This window comes from Falco peregrinus, chromosome 1, assembly GCF_023634155.1.
Source record: "Falco peregrinus isolate bFalPer1 chromosome 1, bFalPer1.pri, whole genome shotgun sequence".
Taxonomy (NCBI): Eukaryota; Metazoa; Chordata; class Aves; order Falconiformes; family Falconidae; genus Falco; species Falco peregrinus.
This window is the reverse complement of record NC_073721.1, coordinates 109,211,993-109,232,174: the sequence shown is the minus strand read 5'-3', so window position 1 is coordinate 109,232,174 and position 20,182 is coordinate 109,211,993. Positions and strand designations below refer to the sequence as shown.

The window sequence follows — 20,182 nt, the reverse complement described above, 5'->3', positions numbered from 1 at the left end:
ATTCCCTCCTCTTCTCATTATTTGACAGTGCCTTCATCTTTGCCATGTACTCAGTAACTTGGCCATCACAACAAGAAGGCCACATTCATTCTCTCTCGGGTAAAACAAGTCACTAACATAGTGTGGGAGGGAATAAAACTGATCGATTGATAATGCTGGCACCAAAACCAAAGTTTTTACAGGGATGGCTTCGAAGCGGAATTAAAGGTACAATATCTAGCTGCTGATGAAGAGGTTTGCTTTGGCTCACAGGAAAAAAAGGAAAAAAAAATTTTCAAGTGTAGCAGTAGTTCAGTAAAAGTTTTGAACAAGAGAAAAGCCCTAGATAGTTGTCTTCAGATTCTTCACCAGGGCAAACAGTGCTTCAAGGACAAGCAGGAAAGTAGCTGCTATTTGAGGCAACTTCATTATAAAATCATTTTTAATAAGCAATCTGAACAAAGAGAGGGAGTGCTCTTGCAGAGAAGCCCCCAAGGGATCTTAAGGCTGCCCAGTAAAGTTATTAGGAGGTTACACACAGGGGACCAAACAGCTATTTTATTTGCCTCAGGGGACAGGGTTTAGTTTTCACCTGTTCTCTTTAGGCCTTGGTGCTAACAGCAGAGCCTGTTAACCATCAGTTTTCTGCAGGCTCCTAGTTTGTGAAGGAAAAGTATCCTTTACTTACTTTAGCCAGCACACAAAATGCATGAGATGAAGTAAACAGTACAATGCACAGTAGACATACTAAGTAATTATAAACCAGATCAGGAAAAAAACCCCAAACCAACAGTTGTTTTTCCCTTTAATGCAATTAAACAAAATCACTAACAAACTTTGAGAAATCTTTAGCAGTAGCTATAAATATAATGTGCAAAGTAAAATCAGAGAAAAAGAGAAATCCAGGTCTTGAATTCAATTAAGCTGCAAAACTTAATATGCTTGTAGAACGTTGGCAAATAATAGTTCTAGGATATTTGGACATCTGAGAAGCTGAAGAGCTGTCTTCTGTCCCAAACCAGCTCCAGTTTCTAACAAGCAATGTGCAACTGCTCAGAGCCAAAGATATGAAGGACATGATTTAGGAATGGATCTCTGCTCCAGATAGTACCAAAAGTGTGCCTATGCCCAAAGAACAAGACACTCACTTTTTTGGCTAGTCGTGCTGCAGCAGCAGCAATGAAGGTACAGTGCTCCAGGCTCCAGTTAAAGGCTTAGGGCTTGTCAGGATAATGGATATCTACTGAGACACTCCAACTTCTGAGGACTTGTTATATATAGTAGGAAGTATACAGCCAAGTTGACCTTCCCATGGTGTAATCAAACCTTCCAATTGCAGTGTAAACTCAAAACATGAATTGACCACTTAGCCTGAGTGTAAATCTCACTGAAGTACACAGAGTCAAGGTACTGCTCTAGACCAACACCCACTATAAGATTCGTGTAGTAATAGTCCCAGAGCTTGATGCGGGAGTGCGGGAAGGGGTTGGGATAGGTGCTTGGTATGGCATCTCAGATAGCAGAAGGGATTGGTCTGCTTCTACCCTCTGCCAACAAAGCTGCCAGCTCTTCATGCAAATGCTTTTATTTAGTGATAAAAAATAAAAGCACACAAGCCTCACTTAATTTGCCAGCAGAAGCTCATGTCATTAAAATCAGTGCCTACCTTTGGAAACATTTCTTATCTGCCAGAAATTAACTGAAAGGATAATTTCAGTGTCAGTAAGGGATATTCCAACTAAAGTCAAGGAATTCATACAGAGATGCCTGCTGATATAACTGTTTATGAAAAATCACTCTAGAATAACTATTTTGGCAAATGGCAAAAAGCAGAGAAGTCCCAAGTCTGAAATAAGGGGCAAATATCTTAAAGTTACAAAGGTTTCTCAATCTACAGAGGGTTTTCATATAAGTATTTTCTGTTAAATCTGGATGGATATATCTTGGCTTATGAAAATATAAAATACAGTACCAGATATGATACACAAGTACATCTATTTGCATTATAAGCAAACAGAGATAATAAAGGATGAACAAAATCAACCCACGGATCACTAACAGTGGCTTTTTCACTGTTGCACCTACCACAATGCAATCCACAAAGCACAATTGCCAGACATCACTTCTGCCAGTATCATGCTACCAGGCAGCGACACAGAATAAAGAAGCAAGTGTCAAAATCTGCGGTAGCTCAGGGAGCAGGTAACAAGGAGTGGTGACATACTGAAATGTGACAGTTCACACCAAACCTGTCCAGGTACGGAGAAGGTATAGCTGCCCTAGCCTAATTCTACCTCAGGAAGCAATGTGAAGTATTCTATATACATATGTTTAAGTTGAGAGTGAGGTATACATTCTGAACACCATTTTGCAGCAGCCTTTATGGAGTCAGAGATTTAGGAGAGAATAGTGGTAAAGTAGCACAACTAAAAAGTTCCATTATCAATAAGGGAAATCCTTATCATAAAGGCATGAGAGAACAGACTGGACAGGTCAGACAATCTTAAATTTCCCTGAAAAGTGAGCTCGTCCAGGTATAGGAACCAAGTCTGGCTGTCCGTCACTGGGACTGCCCAGAGAAACATGCACTTTCTCGCCAAACGGTGATAATTTAGTCAATTTAGATAATTTAGATAACTGTATGAAGTAGGCAGTTGTCAAACAGTTTTGGACTCGGCTCACAAAGGGCCATCACCCACGCTGCGTGTTGACAGTGATCTGTAGGTGCACTGCCACTGGAAAGTTAAACCCAATGATGGAAGTAGCACGAGTCCAGGCAGGAGCACCCCCCAGGCCCCTGCCTCTGCACTGACAAGCAAGTGTCACTAGGAGCTAGGGCTCCTGACTCTTTTTGTGCTGCAGAACAACGTACCGATGGATGGCAGGAGCTCTTGCATGACTTGCTGGAGACACAGACAGAAAACTGCGTGAAAAGAAGGCTTGGAAAATCTCTGTCTTTTTTCAGGTAATGTCAGGTAAGCAAACAACTGAAGGTACCTGGCCGTCTATGCAGATATGGACTCCAGCTATGTAATCAAACTCCTTTAAAGCTTCTAACTGAGGCCCATGACAATTTAAATGGCAAGAGAAAGAAGGTGCCGTTACATCGTGGATTCATTGCAGTATTAGCCTTCCGGGTGCGTCCACAGGAAAACACCCCTTACTTTGATAGGCAGTCAAGTCAAAACCTTTTAAGTAAGTCAGCGCCAGGATAGAAAAATGATCTGGAGAAAAATAAGGCGATTTATCTGTGTGATAGTTCTGAGTCACAAGTGTTCTGGGAGAGGCATCAAACTCATTACATGAAGTGTGGCAGGATTTAGATTTAAGATGGGAGAAATAAAATACTACACACTTCAGGACTGAGCATAAACCCAAGTCAGTAGGTATAAATGCCAGGTCCTTTGCAGCCTTCTGTTTGCCAGAATTTCAGATCTTTATTATCACTGATACAATGATGCCTGCCTGAATTTGCAGAAAGGCTGAAGCTGTGCATCAGTCATCACTCACTTTGAGTACTTTTCTATTAAGAGCATGAAATACGAGAGGAAGAGGGTTGCGTCACAAATATTAATGCAAATTAAATGATCAGAAAAGAATCTAAGTGTCAGTCATACCTTTCTTGAGTCAAAAAAAGAACTGAAACACCAGAAGTCCCACTTTGTATGGAACATGAGATAGGACTTGACCTCTACCATCTGGCTTAGCTAGAGTAAAGGTTGTATGAGGTGATGGTTAACCTAACAAATCGCCATGTGAGGCCAAGAGAGAATAGTTCTTCAAATAGACAGAGGACATGAGTTTTCACTTCAAAAGCCTGCTTAATCTACTGAGGGAGAAACTGCATTTTGAGGTGGACAAAACTTACTCTTTATAGTGCTGCCTGGAAGACTAATACAGTCCCCGTTTAAAAATGGCAGGTTTTGTAACGCTCAAACTCTGGCAAAGAGAGGATGTGGAGAAGCAGCTAATGAAACAGAATACTGGGATAAAATTGGCTGAATCAAGAAGACTGAAAATCTCTGAGGTTTTATTTAGCTAGTTACATTATGATAGAACTATACTTCTTCAGCACTATATTGCATGTGTATGAATCCTGAACTACTGTTTGATTCAGAAATGACCTGAGCACCTGTCATCAGCACAGCAGTTCAATTTCAGCTGACAGAACATTTTTGTGGCAGACTATGCCAAGAAGGGGGTAAAATATACCCAAAATATCAAACAATAAACCCAGGAAGAACTAAGTGGTGGGGACTGACCACCACCAATTCCAAAACCTGCACAATTGAAATGGCTGTAAGGATGAAGTCTGAAAAGGATTAATCTGAAGTTTCAAATGCATAATGTCTCAAACTTTGTGGTGTCATACTTCACGAATGAAGCCAAAAAGTCATTAGAAGTAAGTGCTAGTTTATAGTCAGTCAACACCCTCATAAGCCATACATTGTAAACCTGGAATAAGATGACTGCATCCATCTTTCTTAAGCAGTAGTGCAGACAACGTATATACACTTCACAAGGTGTTTGTGAGAATGTTTTTTGAAATTCCTTTGCAGAGATCCTACTCTATGTAACTTAATTTGGATATGTTACACTGAGAAAGTGATAGGCAAACTCTAGATTGATTTGATAAACAAAAATTCCTTGTGATTTGTTGTTGTTAACAACTCATATTTGAGTTGCAATTTTTGCCTTTAAGTGTTTCTATCAATTTATTTTTTCCCCAAGTCATTCCAAACCTGTGAATTTTGATGTCTACTTCTTCTATTCAATAATAACAAAAATTCTAAGCAATAAGGAAAAAAAAAATGCTTATTGTGCATGGTGCCGAAATGCCAAAGATGCACAATTTACATTAATTCCTGCTCTATGAAAATTTGTCATAACAGGAATGAATTCTAAAAGAACTTCAACCAAAACTGAATGAAACCTCATACATATTTGCTAGCAAACGTACCCAGCATTTTCATCATGCCAATTACAGCATATTGCGCCTTCTATTTTAATCCTTTCTTAATGGGCAAGCTTATCTTCCTATTATTCAGGGAACTTTTTTGTTCATGCTTCAGCAATTGCATGACAACTGATTAAAAAATCAGGGAGCTACTCTTTGACAGTTCTCTTAGAATAGCACAAACAGAGTTCTCAGCACAGAAGATGCTGGGACCCTAATTTCTGTCTTAACTAGATTAAAGGCCATATATGGTGAACAGTAGCTAATCATCTAATACATTTGATGAATACATCTTTTTTTCATCGTAAGCCTCAAACATAGCATCCACTGAGATATACACGATGACAACACTTTATCAGTCGGGTATGGCTTAAGAGCGTGTATTTCCTACACTCTTTAGGTCTGTGTTTACTATTTAATCTTCCCTACAAAAATTATGGAATACTGGAACTGGAGATGTGACCCTTCTAGCAGGTCAGTACATGGCACTGCTGTACACAAAATATATAGGGAGATTTCTGCTGACTCCCAGGTGGAGCATTACAAACCACCATGTGCAGTCATTAGCCTCTATACAAGAGAGGCCCAAGACTGAGCTAGCAAAAACACCGAATTACTTACCACCTCTAGAGAGGGTGGTCGCTCCAGGCCAGGGTTGAGCTCATGGGCAAGGCTGTGCAAGGAAGCTGTCTGTACAATGCCTGGCCTGCGGATATACAGAGGACTTCAGTCTCCTGTACTGTCAATCTCAGTCAGCATGAGCTCAAATATTCACCAAAAATGTAAGGGTCGAATTCTGCCCTCAGAAGCCTACCTGTAGCTTGCATTACGTTCAACGGAAACCACATACGCATTTCAGCCAAAGAGGATGTGACACTAAGAATGCGTTAAGTAGCAAGCCCACCTAGGCACAGGAGGACCATCATGCTTCTAAAATTTTGTGACATTTAACATTTACTTCAAAACTCATACAAGTCAGTTTCTCATTTGAAATTCTTAAATCAAGCAACTGTATTCTGTAACTCTACGGTGAGAATTCATAATCTCAAGTAAGATTTTTCATTACATGAATATTTTTAAACCAGGAATGAAGTAAGAATGCAATTAACATAAGACACTTCAAGACACCACTTTAACCCTAGAAGCTGCGGTGAACATACTTCAAATGCATAACCCTGCTAAAATACATATATCTTTGTCAATTTTGTGCAGCCTACCACCTGTTTTGGTAGAAGGTTTTCATGAGACTAATAGCCTCAGCTTTAGCCTACTCCTTTCAGATCTTGGGCAAATAAAATTCCTGCACTACCAGATTTCCAAACCTCCACAGTATCCAAAGAAACTCAGTGTATCTCCTTCAGCTACAAATTGTACCATTTTCTTGGAATTGTGTTTTTAACTCACTGCAGAGTAGATGAGAGTTGATCCCCAATAATGATGTCTTTGAAGAAGATTCAGAATAAATGTATACCTAAGTAAATGCACACATCCACATCCATTTCCAAGGTTGCCATTTATGAGGACTGTTTATGTGGTTGAGAGCAAAACAGCAACCTCCTTGTTTTCATCAAGAGCTCCTTAAGCACAAGCACAGAACGATTTACCTTTCAGATTAATGCATAGGACGGGACAGAAGACGTTAAATTAAATAATTTATTTTTCTTTGAATCATACTGTATATATAACAGACATAAAAATATAGCCATTCTCCTCACCTGTATTTCCTGGATAGGTTAATTATCAGCTAGCTGTAAGGTACACACATTAGAATAAGGAATTCTGTCTTTCTTCAAATAAACCAAGAATAAAGAATTCTCTCTTTTCCTGCTCTCTGACTTAACACATATGCAAATGCACACGCACGTATACAAACACACACATGCATTGTACATTCATTTAGACGACATTTCAGGCGAGGACTGGAACTGCTCTAAAGCAGAAAACCCACTAGAATTTGCAAAACAGAGCCTTCTCAGACCAGACCGACACCTAATAATCTTAGCGCCACAGCACAGCCTAACACAAATTCCATTTGCAAAAGAAGGCCAAATCAAAAGATATTACTTACATGTATGAGTCTTCTTTGTTACAGAAATACCTGCAGGGAAGAAATGATACCAACATTAGCAAAGTGACCACCGAGTAAATTCTTTTGACACGTATTTCATCATTGAACTATTTTATATCAGACACACAACAGCCACTATAAAAAAGGAATGAAAATTGCAATGATTTGTATGTTAGATGTGGGAGGATCTCTCTTCTTTGCATGCAGACTTCAAGAGTGTATTCTTTCCTTACACCTCATCAATAAATGTTCAAACATGTATTGCTGTATTGCTTAAATTTTGTTGCTGGAATGTGTATCAACACGCTGGTGTTTTAAAACTGAAGCTGATGCAAACAAGACACCGACAACACTATAGAAGGCCCCTTTTTTCCCACACTCATATTAACTAGTGCACATCAAACTACCCAGACAGAATGGATTTGAGCAGTACAACAATTTATTTGCTATGTTATTAAATTCAAGTAGTTCCTTAACTGCAAGCTGTAGCTTATGCTCATTAAAACCAAATGAACAGCTCTCTCAATATGAGTATTACTTGCCACAATTCCAAGTCAGATGCAAATATCTGCAAACTGTTAAATATATACTTTCTGAAGTAATAAAGATGTTTTTTATGCGAGACAGGCATGTGGCGGCAATCACCAACAACGGTCCAGTGCCAGTGAAATTTGAGAGGCATTTTAAAGAAAGCAACAGAGTGAACAGAATGAGGCAAAATTCATAATACCAAATAAAGATAAAATTAACTCTGTTAAATGTCATCGGAATTCATGCTTGAGTACAAACAATATTGTCTCCACTTTGGTAGATAAATGGTGCTGCACTCAGACCCCTCAGCATTTAAGCTTTACTCTCCTTGGGGGGAATTTTATGAGAAGAGAAAGAGGTTACTGGAAGCGGTACAAGTATTTGAAACATTTCATTTGTGATTAAGGCCTGTAATGAAATTTTGGAATTGGAATTGTTGGCTTACTGTTCATGAAAGACGGAGAGACCTGAATCTCCTTTGCTACCCTCCTATTCCTTTAACCACCTCTTCCAAAACCAAATTACTATGGAAAAGAAAAGGCTTTTATTTCAGGCTTCATTATTGTGAAACATCCCAGGGAGGCAGTAGGTTACAATAATTCAGAAAAATATAGCTATCTTATTTGTAAATTTAGAACTAACTTCCAAAGCTAACAGTTTCCAGATTATTAAAGTTTTTTGTAAATACACAAATCCACAATGCCAACTCCAAATATGTAGCTATCAATTTTAACATAAACGTTATGACGATTTTTTTTTTAATTGCACTTGTGTTACTATTGGCCTTTTGATTTTGAACCACCAAGTTCTACAAGTGTGAGCACTGGAACATTTCTTTTCCCTGAAAAGAAAAGCTGGGAGGTTCCAGCCTCTAGGAAGAGCACTTCTGAGCAGTTCCTTTGAGTAATTTTAAAGTGTGACACACTGGTAAGCAATTTACAAATACCAGAATACCAGAACTTGATTACGTATGTGTACCGACTTAAACTGAAAGGTCCTGGCCAAACCTTCATATTCCTTGTGTTAGGAATTAGGGTTGTAACCTCCAACCTAGACGCAGGGTAAGCAATAAGAACAAAAGGAAAACAAGCCTAACAAAAATGGGGGCCATGGAGATGGTCAGAGGGCTGGAGCACCTCTCCTGCGGGGACAGGCTGAGGAAAGATGCTGGGGTTGGTCAGCCTGGAGAAGAGGAGGCTCCAGGGAGACCTGACAGCACCTTTCAGTGCCTAAAGGGCCCAACAAGGAAGCTTTTACAAGGGCCTGTAGTGACAGGACAAGGGGTGATGGCTTTAAACTGCAAGAGGGAAGATTCAGATTGGGTATTGGGAAGAAATTCTTTACTGCGAGGACGGCAAGGCACTGAAACAGGCATGTTCCATCAGAGCCGCTGTGGGTGCCCCATCCCTGGCAGTGCTCAAGGCCAGGCTGGATGGGGCTTGGAGCAACCTGGGCTGGTGGGGGGTGTCCCTGCCCATGGCGGGGCATTGGGACTAGATGACTTTCAAAGTCCCTTCCAACCTACACCATTCTATGATTCTATGAAAATAAAACCTTTTAGTTACATAAGTAGCCACTACAGGGGGCAAATTCATCTTTTAAATTCATATTTTGTAAGAGCCAGCTTTCTGGGATTTTCATTCCAGACCAATCATTACTGGCTGACTCACAGGACAGGACAGCTGCATGTGTCAAGGAGGTGAGTGCTGTTATCGGAACGATAGCTTAGGGCAAGAAGAGGGACAGAGTGAGAAGAAGCAGAGAGATCTGAAGTATCTATGTCAAAATGCACGAACGGTACCTTATGCCCTCTTTGGTAAGAGAGCAAAACCGCCCCTCTCTCTAGGTTTTTTCTAAAGGTCTGCCTTACCCTTTGAATTTGACATTACAGTGGTCGTTAGAACATTTGTTATTTCACCAAGGAAGACCATTTTGCTGCTGTTTGACTTTCTGAGTGACCACTGAACAACATGTACAGCTCCTGACACAGTCTTCATCATCACGGCCTGTCCTAGCGTTCCCTTGGCCAAAGTCCCTGCCCCACCCTTGCCTAACTGGCCAGCTCCCACAATTTTAAGAGTGTTTTACGGAATGGGAAATGCAGGGAGAAAGGTCTTAAATATGAACACCATTTGCAAAAACTTCTCTCCCAACACTAGTGCTAATAAATGGATACATCAGTGCTCTTTCAGCATTATGGGAGCCATATGTGTACTTCTCTCAGAAAATAATGCTTTCTGTAAAATCACTTTGAACAGAAAGTGCTTATGCTGTCACTTCTGATTACTCACAGCCTCTTCACAATGGGATTTGCCACAGCACAAAACAGACTTAGCTGTATTCGCTGACTGAGGGCCTACTTTCCCCTGATACATGAAACAGTGATGGAAATACTAGTGCTTATATTTTTCTACCTGATTTTTTTTTTTTTTGAGATGAGTTGTGGGTTTTTCCAATCACATGTTTCCATAATAATTAACAATTACCATCTAGTAAGGCCTTTTAGCTGTTTTATGCAGATATTTTTAGATAACCTTTTAAAACAACAGAGGTATGCTTTTTTTGCATCTTCTTCATAATTACACTGGTAGTTGCAGTGAAAAAGAAGTATTTTGCTTTGAACTGTGGCTTCACAGTGACTAACTGCAATCTGGTGGAACAAGGATAAGTGTTGCCAGTGAGTTCAACAGGATTAGACTTAAATTAATCAGGAATCTTTACTTGCATTAAAATGAGTTGTGAATTTTTAAGAGGCCTTCCTTCTCACACCAGTAACTCTAAGTGACTAGAAAAACCAAGCAAAATATGTATCAGCATATCCAAACTGTTACTTAGGTTAGATAGGTTATGACTAGTGCTTTAAATGTAAGTATTAAGTATGCAACACATTTCTACATCACTGCAATCAGTTTGTTTTAATGCAGGAAGCCAATGACTCCGCTATTCAGAACATTCGAGAAGTACAATAAGCTCCTAGAAATGAGTGTATTATGGAACAAAAAAATCAGTCTGAAAACTGCTCAATGTAAAAAGGGGGAGTTACAAGATCTTTGACTTTCTTTGGACTAGTGCTAACTCCCACTTGCATATATGTTTGAATGCCTTTCCTCTGAGCTGTATCCTAGAAGACGTACACAGACAACTCATCATTCTTTCGAAATCAACAGGATCTCTTGAGAAACTAATTCTGCAAGTCCAACATACATCAGTAATGTTATTCACAAGATTAGGCATGATTAACTGGGATTGCTCTCATTTGTAAATATTTCTGGGACTAGACCATCAGTTTACATAGATATGCACAGCCACTATTATAATAAAACCTAAACCTAATACACCACTGAAAGACAAAGATTTATTTATATTTAATGAGTGGAGCACAAAGAACCTACTGATTCCCTTCAAAATGTTACTTAATGTAAAAATCCCATTTTTAATGGGCTTCATTTCAAAATGTGATAGACTAATGTGTGACCACTTGCCACTGTTAGCACTATCCTAAACAGCCAGCTTTCCATACTTAATTAACAAATAAAAAAAAAATAAAAATGAGAGGAAGATACAATCCTAACTTCAGTGTTGCTAATACAGAAAGACTTCCTGACTTAACCAACTAGACTTCAAAGTAAAGCAAAGGAAATGTCATGAAAATACCACAATATATCACTGCCATGGTTATCAGTGAGTGAAAGTTTCAGTATTACAGTTATCACAGAACTTATCACTTCAGCAGTGCAATTTGACATTCCTGATCAACACCAAATCTTAAACAAATTAACTTCTTAGACTTTTCATTGTTGCTATGCAATGCTCTTTGCAACAAGCAGCGTTTTTTTAAAAATGAAAAGAATGCATCCACCATTCCCTTTCCCCCTCCCACTAACAATATGTAATTTACCATGATGGGTGGTATTTACAAAAATAGCTTTCTGGATGCAATGAACTTTGAAAAGAGTATCTACCAATAGCGACAGGATATTCTTTTGCAAGTGGTTAGCCTGACTGACCTTCACTAGCCAACTTCAAATAGAGATAACAATGTCTTCAAGTACAAAAAGAGACTCAGATATTTTATACATCATAAGCTATTTCTCACAGTTGCCCATCCAAATAAAGAAGCATAATGAAACTCTGTGAACCCAGATCCCTGCTGCTGTTGTACAGTTGTCAACTTCCCATATTTCAAGGGGAAAGCATACTTTGATGTACAGAAAGATAAGGGAAAAGTTCCCTGTCTGGCAGAATACATTACTCTGCAAAAAATCAAAGGAGGATATTCTTGACTGCAATTTTCTTAAATCTTAAAGAAAACTCTTCCTTAGGAGTTTCTATGGATAAACACATGCATCACTGGCAAAGCTCGTAACTGATCACCAGGATTTCTGTTAAGCACCATTGTGTTTTCTTTGCTTTGCCTTTTGTGCCAAAATCAGGTGATTCACGTCGGTCTGATGACACCATATCTATGTAGATGGTATACGTATATGATGCTTTGCTCATGTGGGTGTGTATAACTATCTATCTATTTATTTTACTTCATTATACTCTCCCCTCAAGCCAGCATTTAGGCTCTAGCATGTTTTCAAACTGTCCTCCTTTTGGCTGGGGCAGAGTAAATTTTCTTCTTCTAGCTGGTGCAGTGCTGTGTTTTGGATTTAGTAAGAATAATGTTGATAAGACACAGATGGTTTTGGTTGTTGCTAGGTAATGTTTATACGAAGTCAAGGACATTTCAGCTTCTCAGACTCTGCCAGTGAGAGGGCTAGAGGGGCACAAGACACTGGGAGGGGGCACAGCCAGGGCAGCTGACTCGAACTGGCCAAAGGGCTGTTCCATACCATAGAACGTCACCTCAGTATATAAACTGGGGGGGCTGTCTGGGGGCTGCCAATCGCTGCTGGGTGACCGGCTGGGCATCAGTCAGCGCAGGGTAAGCAACTGCACTGTGCGTCACTTGGCTGTTTGTTTTTTTTCCCTTTGGGTTTTATTCCTCTCTGTTTCTCTCTCCTTTTCAATACAACTGTTACAACAATAACAACAACAACATTTTATTTCATTTATTAAATTGTTCCTATCTCAACCCATGAGTTTTACCTTTTTCCCAATTCTCCTCCCCATCCTGCTGGCGGTGGCAGGGGTGAGTTAACGAGTGGTTGCGTGGTACTTAGTTGCTAGCTGGGGTTAAACCATGACAGGAACTTAGTCATTTTATGATAGATTGGAAATCTTGGGGAAAAAACCAGTTAAAATTTTAAACTCTAAGCCTCCTGCCTGACGTATTGTGTAAAATCAGAAAGAAAATGTATTAAAAGCTTGGATCCCACTGTGTTTCATCCTGTCACTCCATTTCTTTTTTTACTCTGTCACTACACAAAGCTAGCAATTAAGGTGGAAGATTATATGTAACACTAGGGCACTTGCAGAGAACCTACCAAAGCAGAATAATAGATCTGAGTGTATTCAGAAAGGAGTTCATTCTTTTAAAAACTTTAATAATGGTTTATATTAAACTCTCTAAGGATCTCTGAGTTGACAGAATTTTGTGATCTTTGTAGGCCATTGTTTACAGTGACCAAGATAAAAATACCAGCCATTCAAGTACTGTAAACACAACTTAAGTGAATTTAACTAAACAAAATGATGTTGCAAAACAGTATCCTTGTCATTGACAGAAGAGCTGCTAATGATGATCAGCACACATTACTGAAAGTCCTCTAAGTAATTTTAGTATTTTCTTTCAAAAGTTTGAATGGACAGCAATGCTTATAGTCCACTCAAAAGAGAAATAAATTATGTGCTAGAGTAGCAAGGATCAAGGACAACATCCACTAGGCATGTAAGAACAAGGAAGCTTTTCATAATTATGAAAAAAAAAAAAACCAACCACCGCCCAAACCAAAAAAACCCAAACTTTTTTTTATTAAAAAACAACTTCAAACATGATGATCATAATTTTTTTTAATATAATATTCCAGTTTTTCCCAGACTCGTTCACAACTTTTACTAAAAAGGAAAGAGCTCACGATGCAAACCAAGGGGCTTTCAGCAGGTCTGGATCACTCTTGTTCTCAAGTTCATAGGCATATACCAAAGTCCCAAGAATCATGACTGTCCTAAATGCTTAAGTACTGAAAAAAACCAGCCTTGCTCTCCCCTAAGATTCACAGCTCTTATACCTAAACTCTATCAGAGAATTATTGAGAGCTTTATTTTTTAGGTGTTGCTTTAGTCTTACTCCTAGAATAATATGGTTATATCAGAACTAGCTACATAAAATCTTCCAAACCAGAATTTTTTTACTTTCTACTCAAATACAGATGCAGGATACAGGAGACAAACAGATCCAAAGCCCAAGGATTTTTAAAAAGTGTTCTGACCTTATTTTACTGAGATAGATGATCTTTTTAGCCCTTGCAAGGCAGACTGGCTTCCTGATTCCAAGAGTAACTTGCTGTACCATCTAGGCATTTTATGATTCCATTTTTCAGTAGCTGACAGCCTCCCCTGCCCAATATCTCTTAAAATGATAGTAGTGCCTGTGAAAAAGTGCATACAGATGACTATTTCTTTCAAAATTACACCGTATTCATGAGAGAAAACACCAGTATCATGAGTTATGTCATCCGTACAATTCTCAGTGAAAAGAATTCCCTGGTCTTTCTAGAATTTTCCCAACTCAAAAATTCTTCACAGACCCAAACTGATTTCAAACCTTTGATACCAAAACTTTTTCAAAAGAAACAAGAATTTAAAACCCAAATCCAAGATCCCAGTGTCTGTGTTTAAGGCTGAGATTCTGATACTATTGCTAATATAGATGCACTTACGTTAGCCCAAAATTAAAATACTAACTTCTCATTAGTGATTAATATTGAGCAAAGCTTTTGCCCCTAATATCATTCTGGACAACTCATCACATGCAACTCCTTGTTTCATCTCCTGCCGTAAACAATTTGTTCCTAGCTGTAGGTAAACCTTAGATTAATACTCATTTGATGCTGAAGAGTCTCATCTTTTTATGTGTGGATCTCACACACACAAATAGTTACTAGGTAATGTGAATGCTGGCACAGAGTGCCGACTTTTTTTCTCTGATGTCAGATTAAATACTGTAATTTTCCCAGATTCATTCAAACAGAACTCTTCATTATAAAAGATAAAGAGCTTTAACCACTACTTCATTCTTTTACAACCTCACTGAAGGTCCCTCTGAGCTTTAATGTTTCTTTTGTCCTCACAAATAAACAGTGTCTTAGATCAGGAGAAACAAAATGAAGAATCTTCATTAAATAGCCATTATGTTCTTATGTGATAAATGTTGCCACAGAACATACAGCCAGAAAGCAGGCTAAACACCCATCCCACGTCTGTACTGTATTTCACACAGTAAATGTCAAAGATAGCTCCGAACTATATAGGAGTATACTTCCAGCAGGAGCCTTTATAGGAAAACCATGAATTAGCTTTGTTTTAATGACTATTAGTTACGCAACTGACTGAACAGATCACAAAGTAAGGATTTCAAAATAGTCTTGCAGAGCAACACATATACATTGACAGCATCCAGCTGAATGTTCAAAGTCGCATAAATCCAAGCAAGCCCCTACAGTTCTTTTTCAGACTACAAAGTATAAGGAGACCCAACATTTCTTAAAAACTGTCACAGACTTTCTTTGAATTGTATGTTTACTTAAACTGTGGGCCTTACTGCAAGTCACCGTTTCACATAGTTTTAACAGTGACAAGAGAACATTGCCACGAGTACGGCAGACACACCACTGCAAGCACTGTAGTACTTACTGTAAGCACTATACTGCTTCTTCCCTGTGTCATTCAAAGACCAGAGCATCCTACCAGCACACTAATGGGAACAATTCATTTAACTTGCACTAGATACACGGGCAACAAGCTCTGTAACGTTTGTAGATCCCTGAGGGGAACTGATCCTCACAGCTGGCCCTCCCTACCATTTGATCCACTGACTACAGTTCTACTTTCTACTTGGTGTCATCTTAGACAAAGAAAATACCCCAGCAGATGTGAGCCATCAAATAAGTAGCACCAATTTTGCAAAATCCCTGCTTGTTGATGTTAGGAGTTGTCAAACAGCACCATTTGTAAAAGCAGCAAGTTTGGCGTGCACACACACACACATTTACATGTGCTGGACACCCCACAGCCCATACTATCGTACAGGTAGCAATATGGCTTTCATCCCCCATTTTGAAGCATAAAACTACATTCTACATGGCTGCACTCCCAGACCTACCACACCAGGCACCTCTTCCCAAGAATACTTTTGAGGTAGCGTCAAAGCAACATCTTAAACATTGCACCCTCCATTCTTACACAAGCCTTTCAGACTGCCTTGTTCAAAACTACTGACAACATTTAAAAGCACAGGTGGGCCTCAAAGAGTTTGTGGTATTTTCATAAAATCCAGAAAATTATCAAACTGCAACCAAAAATTGAGGGTAGGAGTTATCTTCCCGTGCGTTAACTCAGGCCAACCACTTTCAGTCATTTCTCCAGGTGCATGGAAATCTAACTGTCCTTAGAGCAAAACTGAAATTCTCACAGAGGCGCCCAGGAGCCGAGATACTGGCTGAGATAGCAACCACAAGGCTGCAGTGGTCCTGATGATACCAGTTCTCACCTAGAGGCAGTCCTTCAAGATGAGAGATAGAAGAAGCCTCAATGCCCCAGTTCTTGCCTTCAGGTAACTAGAACTACTATGTGAACACATTCACACAGGCTGCCAAAGCTCTTTTACTTCAGTAAACCAAACCAAAATGAAACAAACCCAAACAATTATTAAATGTGTAGCTGTAGTTCTTGTTACTTACGTTTTGTGCAACAGGAATTCATTATTTAAGAATACTGCGCAGTTAAACACACTGGATTATGATTTAAAGTGATCTGATAAACATTCTTACATCAGGGAAGGGAAAATAATGTGTTTCTATTTAGAATACATTTTAAGATACAAATGTAGATTTTTTTCCCTTATTCTACCCTATAATATCTTTCAATAAAAAAAAAAAAACTGTTTTATTTAAGAATATATCCCTTTATCTTCTACACTTTCACTGATGCTCCAGGAGACAACCGACAACATCCTCTCAATATTTCTGTGACCAGAAAGGAAGTGTTCATGAATTGTCCATAAGCAGAACATGATTATAAAACTCTGGAAGCTGTATGTATTCATAAACCACAACAATTACAACAAAGCTACTTGCTTTTACATACAGTGTTTGCACCTACAAAATTCATCATTTCAGATTTAGGCCTCCAGCATTCAGTAATACAAGTAACACATATTTACCGATCACAGAACTGTTGAGCAGTAAGCCATCTGTAGCATATCGTACCATACCCCCTTTGATATGGCAGAATCTACCTGAAATAGCATTAATATGCCACATAAAGATACTTCAAAATTTACATCTGGGAAACAGTCTCCTACACTAGCTACACACTTCTCACCCAGCTGCCCTTTCTGTAGCTTATGTTCCAGCTTAATTAAAACTATTAAAAGTCATCACTCTCAGATGTCTGTACACAGCCTGGAAGTATCTTTGTCCAGTTCTGTCTCATACAGTTATGTAGCATTTCTTTGTATTTCTTTTTGCAGAAGTATCAGCAGTTGCAACATCACTTCTTTCCATCATTCAGATTTCCACTTAGCGTAACAATTGCATTAACACTAAATATCACATTACTAGAGATGGGAAGGACTTGTCAGCATCAGGTAGGCTCTGTGTGTCATTCTGACACCAAACCTCAAGCATTCTTCAGGTGAAAGGAAACAAATGCTTCATGTTCTGAAGTACACTTTCACAGGAGTACAGTTTTAAATGTTGCATATATATTACTTTTTCTTTAAAACTAACCCAGAATCAAAATGTAAGTGAAAAGGACTGAACTGTCTTGGAACAGTTCTTCACAAGCTTCAAATCTACATCTATGCATCTACTCTCTTTTTCACAAGAGCTTAAATAAAATATGGCATCCAAAATACTTGGTTATTAGGTATGCTGCAACATGCCCTGCTGGTAAGTAACGTCCAAGTATTCTCCCTCCTTTTGGTCTTAGTCAAATATGTTCACTTCTCTTGAAATAGAGAGATCATCAAAGACTGCTGTCATTTCAAAAATTCAAAAACTCATTACCAATTCAAATATCAGACTTAACTGCCTGGTTCTCAGTAATAACCATGAAAAGGAGAGAGGGTTCACAGATTAATTCCTTCAAATAAGCAAAATTTACCTAATTAAAAATATATCTAACATTTCTTCTAACACCTTTCTATGAGGCATTTAATTTGTACACTCATCAGTAAAAGAGATAACACCCTATGATTTATTCATGTATTCAGAGTAATTCTTTTGCATAGCCAAATAAAACTGCTACTTGTTTTTGCCCCTTGAAGCCAGTGGCAATTGTATATGGCAGGCAACTTCTGGCAAATAGAAGTCCTCGCTGAAACCCAGTATTACAGCATTAAGTATGCTCTTAATCCACGTCGAAACAAAATTTCAACTTCATAAAGTTTTAACTGCTGGGTAAAGTGAGGAGAACGGACAAAGATTACTGTTAGTATCACAAAGATGCCAATGCAAAAAGCACCTTCCTACTAAGCTTTGCCTGTACCACGATCCAGTGCCTTTAAGCATTTCCTACTGTCCTCCTAAAATATTGCTTGGCCAACTCTGTGATGACAGCCATTTCTAATACGGAACAGATACATCCACAGACTATTCAAATGTACATGTCTGATGGCAATGGAAAGAAGCTGGTCAGGTTGTAAAGTTGGGATGAAAAGAGATATGGGAAAGTTACAAAATAATTGGAACTTGCTATATGTTTTATCTGAAAGATAACATTTTGACTAGCACAATCCCCACTGATACAACACAGATATGGCTTCTCTGCTGAGCTGGAAGAAATGGCGCAGGGGAAGGACACTATCAAGTGATTTATCAACCCCATTTGCTCTGACATACAAGTCGCTCTGGGAGATCTCCAACCCAAATATAGCCACAATAAAGCCCAGGTTAACTTTTGAGAACAGGCAGAAATATCATACAAGGTGATATACTTGCAAGCTACAAGCACTTCTTTTTTGGTCAATTCCTTCTCTTAACTTAGAACCAACCTGAGTAATTGCACTTTACCGAGTAACTTCTGTGACTGACTATAGGTAGAGTTGTAATGTTTGCAAAGATATGAGGACTTTAGTCAAAAAAATATGACAAGTACATTCAGGCAAACATCAAAATGCTAAGATTTATCCCACACCAAAAAACAGGCAACTCTACCATTGGTTCTTTTTGCATTTCCCTTGGTGTTACTGGGTTGGCCTTTTTGCAGTACTTCATATGATCAAGTTAGTGCTCATATATCCTCAAAACCAAGCACTATCTGCAGTTTACAGACAAAAAACCAGAAACTAAGTTGTTATGTAACTATAAGTCATGTATTTATAAACCAGGTTGCCTGGCTCATAGCAGCAATCTTAACTCAAAGACTCTCCAAGCATGGATTTTCTTACTGCATCTTTCACAATCAGTTCATGACTTTACCATGATAAGCTGCACAATGTGTCTGAGGACCAGAATTTTAATGCTGCATCTCATACTGTAACCCACATATATTTTAGAAATGCAATTTGGGCCTCCATGCTAAAAGTAGTTCAGACCATAACACACTACGGTTACATTATTATATGTATATGTGCTAAGATTTCATCGTGAATACACAGAAAATGTATGTTTCCTAAAGGTTTTTCAAATCGTCCTGTAGTATTGAATAGATAAGTCCACACCAATTACAGAGAATTCAGTGTTGTTCTGTAGATTTCTACAGGATTTTAAATGACAGCTGTCTCATAAGGTAGTTATATCTCTGAGATGCAAGCCCTTTCAAAATCACTAAGGAAATTTTTAGGCTGACTGAATTTATTGGTTCACCCCAATGACTTTCATCTACTTAACACCTTGGATGAGTTCAGCCCATTGTGCATTAAATGAAGCCGACTTTGGATAACAGGTTCTTAATATAACTGGAGGATTATTTTAAGTTTAATTGAAAGGCCATCAATATTTGTAACAAGGACCATTTTTTTTTTTTGCTCAGTTGTTCTGCAAAGCATTTATACAGTAACACTTTTGATCCAGAAAAAACGATTCCTTACACATTACTTCATCTATCCCAACTGAATACTTTAGCTGCAATGTGCTTGAACATTTGTCTTTCAGTATTCTTCTGAGACTGACTGTTGCAAAAATAATACTTTTTTCAAGCAGTCTCCTATCAGGGTAACCTTTTCTTTTTTTTTTATTTCAAAACATACTGAGGTTGAATCTCAACTTTTCATTGCTTTGCTCTCCCGAGGAAAAGAAGTAAGATTCTATTATGTTGTCTTCATCAGTTTCAATGAATGAGGGGAAAATAGGGAGAGGGAAGGATTTGTGCTAGAAGTTCATGCAAAATTTGAGACTTGAATATAGCACAAGTAGCACTTCAACACTTCAGACTCCTTCAGTGCCAAGACCCCTGGAGAGTTGAGTTTAAATCACTAAACTTATTTCAGGAAAGGGGAGAACACTCTGGAGAAAAGTCTGTCAACTCCAGCAAAATTA

At 38.6% G+C, this 20,182-nt stretch overlaps 1 protein-coding gene across 2 annotated transcripts in view; it reads right to left on the bottom strand.

Moving 5' to 3' along the window:
* Positions 1-20,182, bottom strand: part of RORA (RAR related orphan receptor A) — a 384,558-nt gene that overhangs the window by 113,311 nt on the left and 251,065 nt on the right. For both annotated transcript variants that reach the window (XM_055807186.1, XM_055807204.1), the window contains exon 2: positions 7,005-7,034. In XM_055807186.1, the coding sequence (XP_055663161.1) occupies positions 7,005-7,034 (30 nt within the window). The remainder of the gene's footprint in view (positions 1-7,004; positions 7,035-20,182) is intronic.